The sequence below is a fragment of the Hippopotamus amphibius genome, chromosome 9, assembly GCF_030028045.1.
Source record: "Hippopotamus amphibius kiboko isolate mHipAmp2 chromosome 9, mHipAmp2.hap2, whole genome shotgun sequence".
In the NCBI taxonomy this organism is placed as follows: Eukaryota; Metazoa; Chordata; class Mammalia; order Artiodactyla; family Hippopotamidae; genus Hippopotamus; species Hippopotamus amphibius.
Genome location: NC_080194.1, coordinates 134,047,371 through 134,060,769, shown reverse-complemented (window position 1 = coordinate 134,060,769; position 13,399 = coordinate 134,047,371). Strand labels below are relative to the sequence as shown.

The 13,399-nt window shown below is 43.5% G+C and overlaps 1 protein-coding gene across 2 annotated transcripts; it reads right to left on the bottom strand.

Moving 5' to 3' along the window:
- Positions 1-2,058: 2,058 nt before the first annotated feature.
- On the bottom strand, positions 2,059-10,192 carry MPV17L (MPV17 mitochondrial inner membrane protein like). Of its 2 annotated transcripts, XM_057696063.1 has the most exons (4): positions 9,883-10,192; positions 6,898-6,968; positions 2,523-2,552; positions 2,059-2,442 (listed from the first exon to the last, which is right to left on the bottom strand). In XM_057696063.1, exons 1-4 carry the CDS (start codon positions 10,190-10,192, stop codon positions 2,263-2,265), a joined length of 591 nt encoding a protein of 196 aa, XP_057552046.1. In that variant the 3' UTR covers positions 2,059-2,262. The 2 variants fall into 2 exon arrangements, with proteins under 2 accessions (XP_057552046.1, XP_057552047.1); XM_057696064.1 differs by lacking the exon at positions 6,898-6,968 and having other exon boundaries at positions 2,259-2,442.
- Between the last annotated feature and the right edge of the window lie 3,207 nt (positions 10,193-13,399).

The window sequence follows — 13,399 nt, the reverse complement described above, 5'->3', positions numbered from 1 at the left end:
TCAGGGAGTCAGAAAAGGAGGAAAGCTGAGCAGGTGCTATTACAACTATAGGGTAAATTCCCCAAATCCCTGGACCCAGGATCAGAAAGCAATATTCTGTAAGCTGTTTTCAAAAAAAAAAAAATGTTTTTGACATCTTTTGACATCCTCTAAATTCCCCTTTTGTTTTCTACACATATCAGGTAAAGTTGTTCTGAAAATCCAGTCCATTTCAGCTCTGTCAAAGCAAACGAATGAAATGTTTTGCCTTTGCCTGAGCAACCAGGGGCCAGAAGAGGGGCCAGGGGGCAACACACAGGCAAGTTAAAGACATCTTATGGAATGTGGAAATCTGGAAGAAGAACAGGAGCCACCTGCTCTGTTCTAAACCCTGGAAGGTCAAGAGCGTGTTTTACCAATGTTTTACAAACATTGCATTATTTCAGACAAGTTCCATTTCTCACACTGAAACACAAAACTACTCCTGGATAAAAATTAAAAGGGTATTATTTGCAAAAATTCAGAGAACATATGCTACATATTCTCTGCAGTACAGAGTTAACACATTATGAATAAAGATTATCATACTTTTATGAATAATAAGCTTTTCCCCCTTGACAGTATAAACAAGGTTTGTTTTCCCAAATATTTTCCCAAACACTATTCTTCCACCATAAGTAATACTGAAACTCACCTAAAAGATTGCCTGGTAGTTCTTACTATAGTTACTCTGGATATACTTTTTAAATGACAAAACGTGTTCTTATATGTTGTGAAATAGCTTTTCTGTTGTACGAACTACTTTTAAAAACTGCAAAAAAAAATTATTTTAGAATTAAACTATCAAGAAATTTCCTTACTCTTGCCCCAATAATGTAAAATATATTCATATCTATTAAATTCAAATAAATCACATACTTGAAAGTTATTTACTTATGACATAAATTTATATTACAAGTTATATAAATTATATACTTAAAATATTTGGGCATACATTCTTAAATTAATCTTAAATATAAATTCACAAGATAAGTATATTAACATCTCAGTGCTTCACATCTTTAGATCTGTAAAACACTCCATTGCAACAGAATAGTGATGCAATTCTCGTGTGAAAACTGCTAAAACTTCTTGAAATAGTCACATAATTGCTAAACCCACTAGTCTTGAAGTTAGAAAAACTGAGTAAATCTAAAAAACTGGATCAAGTTTCTCATGTCTACCTTAAAGATTACCTATAATGATTTATATTAAAGCACTAATTTTAAAAAATATAACATCAATGTGAATTTGGGGGTAACTATTTTCTCTGGAATTTTATGGAATAGAGTTCATCCCTCCAGAAGAAAACTTGTTAATTTTTTTTAGAAACTTCACTCAATATATTTCTTTTAAAAGCCAAATATTTTGTATATTTTGTATATCTAGGAAATGGGATATTTAGCCAAGTGAATATGCTGAAAACTAAAAAATGTCAACTAAAAAAAAAATTTTAAACCACAAAAGTAGAAGACATCAGAAAAATATACTCTATACAAGTCACTAATCATACACTTTTTTTAACATAAAATGTACTTGGAGAACTTTAGAATTAGCATAACAATAAATTACTATGCAGTATTTTAGGGGAAAACCTGGTTATTCAATCTTCCCGATTGAATTCTGTATAAACAGAAATTTACTATAAGGACTATTTTTGGTATAAAAGGTAATCTGATCCCAAAGTGAGATAACCTGAGATTTTAGAAGAGAGATGTATACAATCAAAATTTGTTCCTTAAATCAACTGGCAATAAAATATTAGACCAGAAACAGTAATGATTATAAAATGCCACTTTGCCACTGTTACTGATGTTAACCAAAAGTATTAGAAAACTGAAAATATTAGAGAAGTATAAATAATACTTTCTGATTAAAATGAAAAAAAAAAAAGGAGATTTGAGGGACTTCCCTGGTGGCACAGGGGTTGGGGCTCCATGCTCTCAATGCAGGGGGCCCGGGTTTGATCCCTGGTCAGGGAACTGGATCCCACACACATGCTGCAACTAAGGAGCCTGCCTGCTGCAACTAAGACCTGGCACAACCTAATTAATTTTTAAAAATAGAAAAAGGAGATTTGAATAAAATTGAAAGTTATCATTGCTAGTTAAAAAACAATTGGGTCTATGGAATAGTAATTCTTCAAAATGGAGCACATAACTGGTAAGCAGAGTATTTCATCTGCAGGCAATCTTCTGTGCTTAAGGAAAAAAAATTAGTCAATTTCAGGGATTTCTTGACTTGTCATTTCTCTGGGAGCGTTTCAGCTTCATTTGCCCCCTTCATACGAAGTAAAGTAAAAGCTGACTTCAAGGTGCCATCACCACCCTGTTGTGAAAAGCATAGGAAGGTGGCCCACACAAAACCACAGAGTCCAGTGTAAGCTGTTCTCCAGTGAACAGGAACCAGGCTGAAGTTGATCAGCTGTAACAGACAGAGAGAGTCTTTTAGGCTTCACATAAACCAAACCCATGAGTCAGCATTCTAAGTAGTTTGAAACTCACCTGGACAAAAGGCCAGTATATTAGACCACTCTGGAATAGAGAAAAACTTTATTAGGTTGCTTTTTAATCACACAAAAGAATCACACAGTTCATCCTATAAAGTGTTTTCTTAACACCAGGCAGGTGGCATGCGGAGGTGGTATTATATTTCAGACTAAGCAGATTAAATTCAACTACTTATGGTCTCTCAAGTGGAAGAGGGTGGGGAGTTGTACAAACAGCTGTTAGGCACTAGAATAAAGATATTTATTAGTTATATTCACAAATCTACAATAAAAAGTCTACCTGAATCAGTACCCATTCTGGAAGACAATTGCCTTCAAAATAACACATATTATATACTGCAATTTTCCTATTTGCCCAAGCAAACGATGCAGGGAAATACTGATAAAATACAGGACCGTCAATGAATTTTTAAAACTATAGACCAAACCATTCTTTATGGTGATTTGATAATAATATATTCTAACTAATTCATGCTACGGAGCAAGTTGAGCTTTTAAGATGGATTTATCTGGGGGATTTCCCTGGTGGTCCAGTGGTTAGGACTCCGCACTTTCACTGCGGGGGGCCCAGGTTTTATCTCTGGTCAGGGAACAAAGATCTTGCAAGCCACGTGGTGCAGCCAAAAAAAAAAAAAAAGGATTTTTTGTTTTTGTTTTTTTTTGGCACACGGGCTTAGTTGCTCCGTGGCATGTGGGATCTTCCTGGAGCAGGGATCGAACCTGTGTCCCCTGCATTGGCAGGCAGATTCTTAACCACTGCACCACCTAGGAAGCCCAAGGATTTTTATTTTAACAAGCTTTAACCTGTACATTCTGACAAAAGGGTCATCATTATGGATTTTTTTTAAAGACAGAGGTCTTGGTATGTAAATTATATCTTAAAAAAAAAAAAAAAAAGCTAGAGGTTTTAAAATAGTCCTTAAAAGCAGTGTTACACTGGTAATATAAAGGTGGTATTATTTTTTCTTTTTTTAACTAATTGTTATTTTCTAAAATTTCTACAATAAACCATTGCAATAAAAGCTACTTAAATTTTAAAGTATATACTCATTTAGATATCCAAGCTGGTGGAATTAGAGTGTGTCATGTGAGACCCAGGAATCTGGGCATCTGATGTACAGCCAAAGTTGGGTGGTAGCCACCTAAAAGAGGGGCTTCAGGAAGCATTAAATAAATAAATAAATAAATAAATATTAAAAATAAAGCATATACTCATTTAAGAATTTACTAATTTACTACTTTAGGAAAAATGATCAGGAGATTAATGCCATCCAAACATGGTTTCACTTTTTTTTTTTTTATAAATTTATTTATTTATTCATTTATTTATTCATTTTATTGGCTGTGTTGGGTCTTTCTGGCCGTGCGTGGGCTTTCTTTAGTTGCGGAGAGTGGGGGCTACTCTTCGTTGTGGTGCGCGGGCTCCACATTGCCGTGGCTACTCTTGTTGCGGAGCATGGGCTCTAGGCACATGGGCTTCAGTAGTTGCAGCATGTTGGCTCAATAGTTGTGGCTCACAGGCTCTAAAGCGCAGCCTCAGTAGTTGTGGCACACGGGCTTAGTTGCTCTGTGGCATGTGGGATCTTCCCGGAGCAGGGAGCGAACCCGTGACCCCTGCATTGGCAGGTGGATTCTTAACCACTGCGCCATCTAGGAAGCCCAGTTTCACTTCTCATGGCAAATTTTTTCCTTCAGAATGTAGCAACACCCAGTTTGCAGATCTTGGTCTCCTATGCCATCCCCCACAAAAAGGAAAAGGACTCCTTAGAGAAATGGCTGATTCCAGAGCCAGGGCAGGGCAGGTAGAAGGTACAAGATGAGCCTAGAACATCTATCTTTATGACATAAACTAAGGAAGTGGCTTAAAAAAAAAATGGGGGGAGGGCATGGTGTCACAAGGACACAGGAGCAGCTTGAAGCAACTCTCACTGGCCAAGTCTGGGATATCTGCACACCAAAAATAATTAAACACAGCAATGAATTACAGACCATCAATAAAATGGGAATCCCCGAGTCCATGCTGATAGAAGAGAAATAACCAAATAACTGGGAGAGAAAAGTGGGCTCTTGGTTAAAGAATGCTGAGTGCCGCCCAGTAAATGCGGGTGGGTCACCCTAGATGTGTCCCTGCCCATCACCCCTGCTTCCAATCCATCAACAAGACCTACCAATTCTACCTCCTAAGTATTTCTCAAATCCTTCCTCTGCCCATTGCTTCATTATTTCTTAACGTGAACTTTGTCACAATACCCCCCCAACTGGTTTCCCTTGCCAGTTATTACCAAAGTTCAAGATCCTTGGCCTGGCCTTCAACATGCTCCAACATCCAAACTCATTTGCAGTTGCTCCTCAATTCATAGTTTATATTCTCTGAACAGCACCCCTTGGGGTTTCTCCCTTACAGGTACACCACAGTGTTTTATGCATTTCTGACTCTCTTCCTTCTGCCCCTGGAAAGGCCCCGGGTATCTGCCTATCTCCCCTGAGTTCTTTAAGACTCCACTCAGGCATCACCTGCTCCAGGAAGCCTTCCTTCAGCCCCATCCCTGTATCTCCATGCTGTGCTAAGTACGCGTTTGCTCTAGGACCCAGTACATACTCAGAGCACTGCTTGTGGCATTGAGGTTAATGCTTGTCTATTTACTTATCTACCCCACTACACTGTAAGTCCCTTAAAGGCAGTATCAGTGTGTGTGTGTGTGTGTGTGTGTGTGTGTGTATACATATATATACATGTATGTATGTGTATATATGTATATGTAAGTATACTTTGTGTTATCTTCTACTAACACCTAGTGCAATGCCTAGCAGATAGCTTCTTGTCACGGGAGATCTTCAGAAAAGTCCCCAAATGGTGCTGGCCATCAGATGGCCGGTACCCTCTTTCTTCTCAACGCCATAGATGCAACTGACTCATTTGGAACCACTGTTATTGTTTTTTATTTTTTGGCTGCACATGCAGGCTTTTTGTAGTTGCAGCAAGCGGGGGCTACTCTTCATTGTGGTGTGGGGGCTTCTCATTTCTGTGTGTTCTCTTGTTGCGGAGCATCGGCCCTAGAGCGCTCAGGCTTCAGTTGTTGCAGCATGTGGGCTCAGTAGTTGTGGCTCACAGGCTTAGTTGCTCCGAGCCATGTGGGATCTTCCTGGCTCAGGTATTAAATCCACGTCCCCTGCATTGGCAGGTGGATTCTCAACCACTGCGCCACCAGAGAAGTCCTTGAACCACTGTTCTTAAAAAGGTGTGCAAAAGTCACCACATTTCTACCTTAACATCTCCATTAAGGAAGGAGAATCTGATATACCTGCAAATCCTTCGTCAAAGCCCCTTACTTTCACAACTCTGATGGCTCGCTCTTCATGTAAATGTCAGATATACCTATCTCCACGGGATCTATGACATCATGGGAAAACTTCTTCCTTTTGCCAAAGTAAATCAGAAGAAAATCACAATTGGATGTCACCATGGGCCCATAATTTTTGCCCCAAGAGAAGTAACAAGAGTTCTGAATGCTTTCCCCCGGAAAGAAGGAACTGTCCTTAAGCAGAAGGGCTCGGGGGCAGCACGTGGCTTCCACCCTCCCTGTCATCTGTCTTCAACCACCAAGTGGGGGATACTGGTTCTCATGCTCAGAATCATTCAAGAGAAGATGCTGGAAGTGTGTGGGGGGTTGGGGGGCGATGGAGAAGGGAGATGGCTGGGTGTGGCTTGGCACTGCTTTTGATAGGGAATTAAGTAGATGTGAAGCCCTAGGCCAGGCTGTGTATATTCTGGAATCCTGAAAATGTACCTCATTGTCATTAATAGAATCAAACACGCTCTAGGCCAGAGATGGAAAGTATCTCTGACTTTGCCAGGCCTTGAGGACACTGCTCAGTAAATCTTCATTGAATAAATGAATACATGTTTGCGGGACTGGATTATATATATTTGTACTGAGCAAAGAGGACAAGAGGAAACTTGCTTCAAGCCTCGGAATAAGCCTGGGAAACATGTTCCTTCTCCGTAAATACCTTTGTGATGTCAAGAGGTTCCTTCCATAGGGACTCAGCAGAATGCACACCTGGACACACCAGCTCTAAATGTGAGAATGATTCCATTAAGCTGCTCACATTCTCCTATTCCTATTTTACAATACCCTCTTTTGGCTCCAAAAATCACTGTGATCACTAACTAAAATTCAGAGACACTCACATATAGACACTCTTAAAGCTTCTCATTCAACTATCAAAACAAATTTAAGATCTGTCAAAATATCATACCCTTGTGCCAACCAACTGGAGCCCTAATTTCAGGATATTTTTATTAAAATGTACTTAATGTTAAAAAGATATAAAACGATCCTGGTTACATTTTCAGAAGTCTGTCTTACCTTATATGTATTCCAGAATTTCTGTCTCAGGTCCAAAAATATGTCATCTTCTCCCTGGAGAATACTCATACCTATTTGCAGAAACACATGCCAAAAGAATTTTAAAAGATTTGCTAGGAATCCTGTGTACCAGTTCACGTTCAAGTTTTCTATTCCAATATGCAAGAAAACCGCCATTATCACTCACTCACGTTCCGTCTGATACAACAGTGAAAACAGAAGATAATCTCCATTCTAAATGCAGATAAATGTTAAAATGATGATAAACAGTGAGAATAGCAGGGTACAAAGTTATAGCAGAATGATTTTTTTTTTAAGCTGTAAGAGAATTCACAAAAACCTCAAGGTTAGCCCAGTGGGACTGTTTTCTTCTCTCCCTTCAGAACATTTTGTGAAATGTTTAAAACTTTTTAAATTTAATTTCCTTCTTTTTCAAAAAGGCTGCTGGACCTTGGGTATTCTAGCAATTACAGATTTCCCATCTGAGAGTCTTTCTAATCAGAATTTGAAAGCAGAACACCAGTTCAGCCTTCCTAAAAACATCTGGAAAACTTTGATGTTCAACAACCCTGAAAAGGAAGTCAGGGAACAAGGACAAAACCATCCTGTTTTAGGAAGGGTGTGAAAATGAAAGCCTCCACCAATTCTGATTAGGAATAAAGAAGGGGGGAAGGGAAATAGAATCTTTTTAGTCAATTGCAGGGAGTTCTTTTTTTTTTAATATATTTATTTGTATTTATTGGCTGCATTGGATTTTTGTTGCTGTGGCAAGCTTTCTGTGGTTGCAGAGAGCAGAGGCTACTCCTCATTGCAGTGCTCGGGCTTCTCATTGCAGTGGCTTCTCTTGTTGCAGAACACAGGCTCTAGGCACACAGGCTTCAGCAGTTGTGGCACATGGGCTTATTAGTTGTGGCTCACAGCCTTAACTGCTCCGAGGCATGTGGGATCTTCCCAGACCAGGGCTCGAACCCATGTCCCCTGCATTAGCAGGCAGATTCTGAACCACTGTGCTACCAGGGAAGCCCTGCAGGGGCTCCTTAGAACAGGACTCATAAGAAACCCGAGCCCAATATTGGTTATACCGTATTCCACTTAGCCAGCACTAATTAAGGGCTAAGCACTTTATGTGCTTTCTTTCATCTGACCCTCCTAACCCTCAGCTGAGGACGGATGAGTTACAGAGGAGGAAAAGAGCTCAGTGACCCAAGTCCAACCCAGGTGTGGATTCCAAGCCAGAACTTTTAATCCCAAGGGAGCCCAAGCACAAAGGATCACCTGATACAGGCAATTTCCAAGTCTGAAGTGCCTTGAACAAACATTCAACCCACCCCCTTCCCACCAGCCCCCCACCCCCCTTCATTTTAACACAAGGAGAGGAAAACAGGGCCCAGAAATTTGAAAAGCAAAGCAAAGCAGCAGTGTGGGCAGGAACTGGTTTCAGGGGCCTTGGGCCTGAACCACAGGCCCCCGCAACCCTTTGACTGCAGCATCTTTCTGGTGTCAGGCACGCTGACCTCCCCCAGCGAGAGGAAGACCATGTCATGGATTGTGTTGGTTTTGGGCAAGTTGTTTATGCCCTTTGAGCCTCGATTTCCTCATCTGTAACATGGGAAAAACAGTATCTGCCTCGCTGGGTTGTTTGAGGATTAAATAGGAATCTGACTCCCAAACGCCAACACCCCCACCCTCCGCGTCATCACCAAAGTACAAGGCCACTGCAGTAACAGGCGTGAGGAACTTGTTTGCCAGTCTGGCCTGGAAGTCACAAACTGGGATCAGCCACAGATCAGATAAACTAGGCAGCTCCTGCTCTCCGGTCCTCTGTCCCCTGACCTCACTGACCCCAGGGGCCATGTGGCTGACACTGCACGGGCATGTTTCCTGTGGAGTTTGTGACTGACTCTGGCCCCCAAAATAAGATCCATGGGGCAGTGTAGTTTCCTTCAAAGTGGTGACGGCCACTTCACTTTTTAGAAAAAAGCACTAACAGCCCCTGACAAGACCCCTTGGGGGGGTATGTGATCCCCAATGCCAAGGCCAGGCCCAGAACCCTTGAATTTTCTTAGGGGATGGGTGCCCCTCCCCTGCCCATTCCCTTCCAAGCAATAGAAAACGCTATGAAGATGAAGGCCACAGAGCCCTTTCCACTGTTCTTAGAATTTAGGGCCCTAAGAAAGGTTCCCAAAGTCAGGCCCACAGGCTCCAGGGCGGCCTTTCTGAGGATGGGGCTCCCTGGACTCTCACAGGTACAGAGTCCTCTCATGGCAGGGGTCCAAGGTCTCCTCATATTTTCTGTGGCTTTTTATATGGGGACGGGACTCCCTTCAGGTAAATCTTGTTACGAAAGCAGGACTACCGCCCTGAGCACACATTTTGGGGGGAACCAGGTCGGCCCTCAGATCCCACCGGCGCTGCCCCCACCATCCTGAACCCCCCCACATTTTGTTTTGTGTTGGAAAGGCGTATCCCACCAGCGCAAAGGAGGCCCCTAGCCCCAGGCGCGGATTTCCCGGGAATAGGACCATCCCCGCCCCACAACTTGGTCACCGGGGTCGCAGCAGCTATGGTAACAAACTGGCATCTCCTCGACATCCCCATGGACCTTTTTCAGGGTTCCAGCCCTGCCTCCCCCACTTCCGGCCTACTTACGCCCCAGGCCCCCCGGAAACCTCCAGCCCAGACTATGTGCAACCCCAGCATCCCAACTGCGACCCTGGCCTCCTAACCCCTGGCCCCTCCAGCAATTTCTTCCCCCTCAACCCCTTAATTCACGGTCCCCAGACCTCTCGACCCTCGCACCTCGACCTCCGGCCCCCGCCCCGACCCTCCCAGTCCCCTGAACCCCTGGGCCCCCACCCCAGGGTTCCAGCCCGGGTCCCCGGCCCCCGGCTCCCAGAGCCCCAGGCTCCTGCCCCGTCCCAGCCCCTTGAAACCCCAGCCCCGTGCCCCAGCCCCGTCCCCCTGGTCCCTGGCCCCGCTCCTTACCGGAGTAGAAGGCAGAGACGTGCACCGGCCCGCTGAGCACCTGGTCGCACAGCACCTTGGCCAGGACGGTGCGCGGCGCTCGCCCCGGCAGCGCGCGCTCCAGCAGGAGCAGCCACGCGTAGTTGAAGTTCGCGTGGAAGGCCACGGCCACGGTGGCCACGTGCCGCGTGTGCCGCCAGTCTGCCCGGCTGCCCCGCAGCCGCTGCTGCAGCGCGTCGCCGGCTGAGAAGAGCCCGGCATAGAGCAACACGTTCGTGGGCCAAGGGTAGGACCGGGCCGCGCGCGGGAGCGCCCGCCACCAGCCCGCCATGCCCGAGCCCTGGGCGCCGGCCAGCGACCGCCGCCGGCTCCGGGCCTCGGCCCCCCGCCCCCGCCCCCGCCTCAGGCGCTCAGCCTCCAGCCACCTACACCTGCCTCCTCCCGATGCTCGAAGGCGATTGGACGCCCCGCGCACAGCCAACCCGCGCCGACCAATCCCGTGGCCAGCGGAGATCCTGATGGCTGAGCTTTTGAAATACATCTGGTCCACAAATGCACGATCCTCTTACAAGAAATGTCCAGAATAGGCAAATCCTTACAGACTAGTCAGGGGCTGGGTGATGGGGGAAATGCGAAGTAACTGCTAACCGGGTGTGGGGTTCCCTTTTGGGGTGATAGCTTGTAATTATATAGTGGTAACGGTTGCACGGAAAATGGTGAATTGTATGGTATGTGAATTATATCTCAAAACAAACCAAAAAAAAAAGGTTAAAAGGGGTGGGGGGAATTGAAAAAAAAAGTGGGTGGGATACCAAAACTCAGTTACCAAGATGGCAGTGTATTTTAAATGATTTTACATACAAGGAATTCACACTTTCGACATACACAGTACACTGACTGTGTAACAGTCTTCGGAGACAATGTCAGAAGTTAAACTCTGAGGCCTTTCACGAATGTCAGGTGGGCTGCAGTGGGGCGACTGCCTTCTCTTCAGTGTCTGCGACTTAGTGAATATTACCTACCAAAATATATGCCGAGCACCCAGAAGCAGGGGTTCATTGGAAACCCAAACAGCAGATGTAACTTCTGACCTCATAGAAATCAGTCTCTCTTTGCTGCTTTTCCTCTATTTTTCTTTTCTTCATTGTCACATCCAATTCCATTCTCATTTTCTCCCTCTCTCTCTTCTGTTTGCCCCATTTTAGTTAATTATTAATTTTTTGATTTTAACTTTTCATTTTGAAATAATTCCAGACTTTTTGAAAACTTGTGAAAATAGTACAGAATTCCCATATATTCTTCACCCAACCTTCCCCAAATATTGATGTCTTACATAACCATAGTACAATTATCACAACCACTGATATAATACTATTACCCAATCTACAGACCTTATTCAAATTATTACCATTAAAGTCCTTTTTCAAGGACGGGCATCCAATCCGGAATCACTTTGCATTGCATTGAATTGTCATAGGTCACCTTAGTCTCCAATCTGGAGCACTAATCAGTTATTTTATAGATCGTTCCTCAATTTGTCAACCTTATTGTTAAGGGCTGCATTGTGTCCCCCCAAAACTCGTTAGGTTGAAGCCCTAACCTCCAGAACCTCCGAATGTGACTGTATTTGGAGACAGGACCTTTAAAGAGGCGACTAAGTTAAAAATGAGGCCCTTAGGCTGCGCCCTAATCCAATCTGACTGGTGTCCTGATGAGAAGTGGAAATTTGGACACACAAAGAGACACGAGGGCAGCACATGCACAGAGGAACCATCATATGAAGACATGGTGAGAAGAGAGCCAACTGCAAGCCAAGGGAGAGAGGCCTCAGAAGAAACCAAACCAGCTGACACCTTGACCTTGGACTTCAAGCCCCGACAACTGGAGAAAATAAAAATTTTAACCCACCTAGTCTGTGGGATTTTGTTCTGGCAGCCCTAGCAGACTAATCACCCATTCTCTTCAGTTCTGGGGAATCTGCCAATTTCTGTGTTCTTTGACACTTTCTATCTGCCCATATGCTGATTTCCATCCCACCACTCTCCTTGTCCTTGTTACTGGTCCCAAACAAATCTTTCTGTCAGACTTGTTCCAGCTAGGCAGGCTCCTAGGACACACCTTTCTTTGTTTATTACTTATATTCCTCTTGTATTATTTTCCTATTGTTGCTGTGACACACTGCCACAAATTTGTTGTCTCAGAGGTTTGGAGGTCAGAGGTCTAAAATGGGTCCACGGGCTGCATTCCCTCCAGACACCCTAGAAGAGAATCCATCTTCTTGCCTTTTCCAGCTTCTAGAAGCACCCTGCATTCCTGGATGGCCCCTTCCTCTGTCTTTACAGTCCGCAGCATAGCATCTTCCAATCTCTCTCTCTGTCATTCCATCATCACATAGTCTTTTCTGACACTGACCCACCTTCCCTCCCTCTTAGGACCCTTGTGATTGCATTCAGCCTACGTGGATAATGCAGGATAATCTCCACGTCTCAAGATCCTTACCTTAATAGTCATCTAAAAAGTCCCTTTTGACTTCCTGGTGATGCGTGGTTAAGAATCCGCCTGCTAATGCAGGGGACACAGGTTCGAGACCTGGTCCGGGAAGATCCCACATTCTGTGGAACAACTAAACCTATGCGCCACAACTACTGAGCCCTAGTCCCACAACGACTGAAGCCGCGCACCTAGAGCCAGTGCTCTGCAGCAAGAGAAGCCACTGAAATGAAAAGCCCATGCACTGCAACGAAGAGTAGCCCCCACTTGCCACAACTAGAGAAAGCCCTCGTGCAGCAACGAAGACTCAATGTAGCCAAAAATAAATTTTAAAAAAATATATTTTTAATGTTTTTAAGTTAAAAATAAATAAAATAAAAAGTCCCCTTTGCCATGTAAAATAATATATTCACAGGTTCTGGAGATTAAGACATGGACATTTCCGGAGGGCCATTATTGGTGTCTTTCTTCCCTGTAATCCTTTTGATCTCCTCTAACCACAATTAATCACATTAGCTGAATTCAAACTACCCATTTTTCAACACACTTAGATTAGGACCATCTGTTTGTCCAGGCAAACTTTCATTCACCCATTCATTCAACAGTCATTGAGCACAATTATGTGTCCCAAGCAATAAACCATGTGCTTGTGGCAAGGATTTGTATTTGCAATGCTTTAAAAAAAAAAAAAAATCTAATTCCTGCCTAAATTAGAGGAAATTGTGGTCTTCATTATGAAAAAAAGCAAATCTCCCTAATGGTTCCTACACAATTCCCTTAACCAAATTTGGTAGAGAGAAAAAAATAGAGCAAAATTAGAGAAAATTGCAGAAAAGTAAGGTGGGGGAGGGATTAGGGTTTGGGGGTAAAGTATAGGACACCCAGTTAACGTTGAATTTCAAATGAACAATGAATAACTTATTGGTGTAAGTATGTCCCGGTACAAAATTTGGGACACACACTAAAAAAAATTCACTGCTAATCTGAAATTCAAAGTGAACTAGGCAACCTGTATTTTTATTTTTATTTTATTTTTTGGCCACTCTCT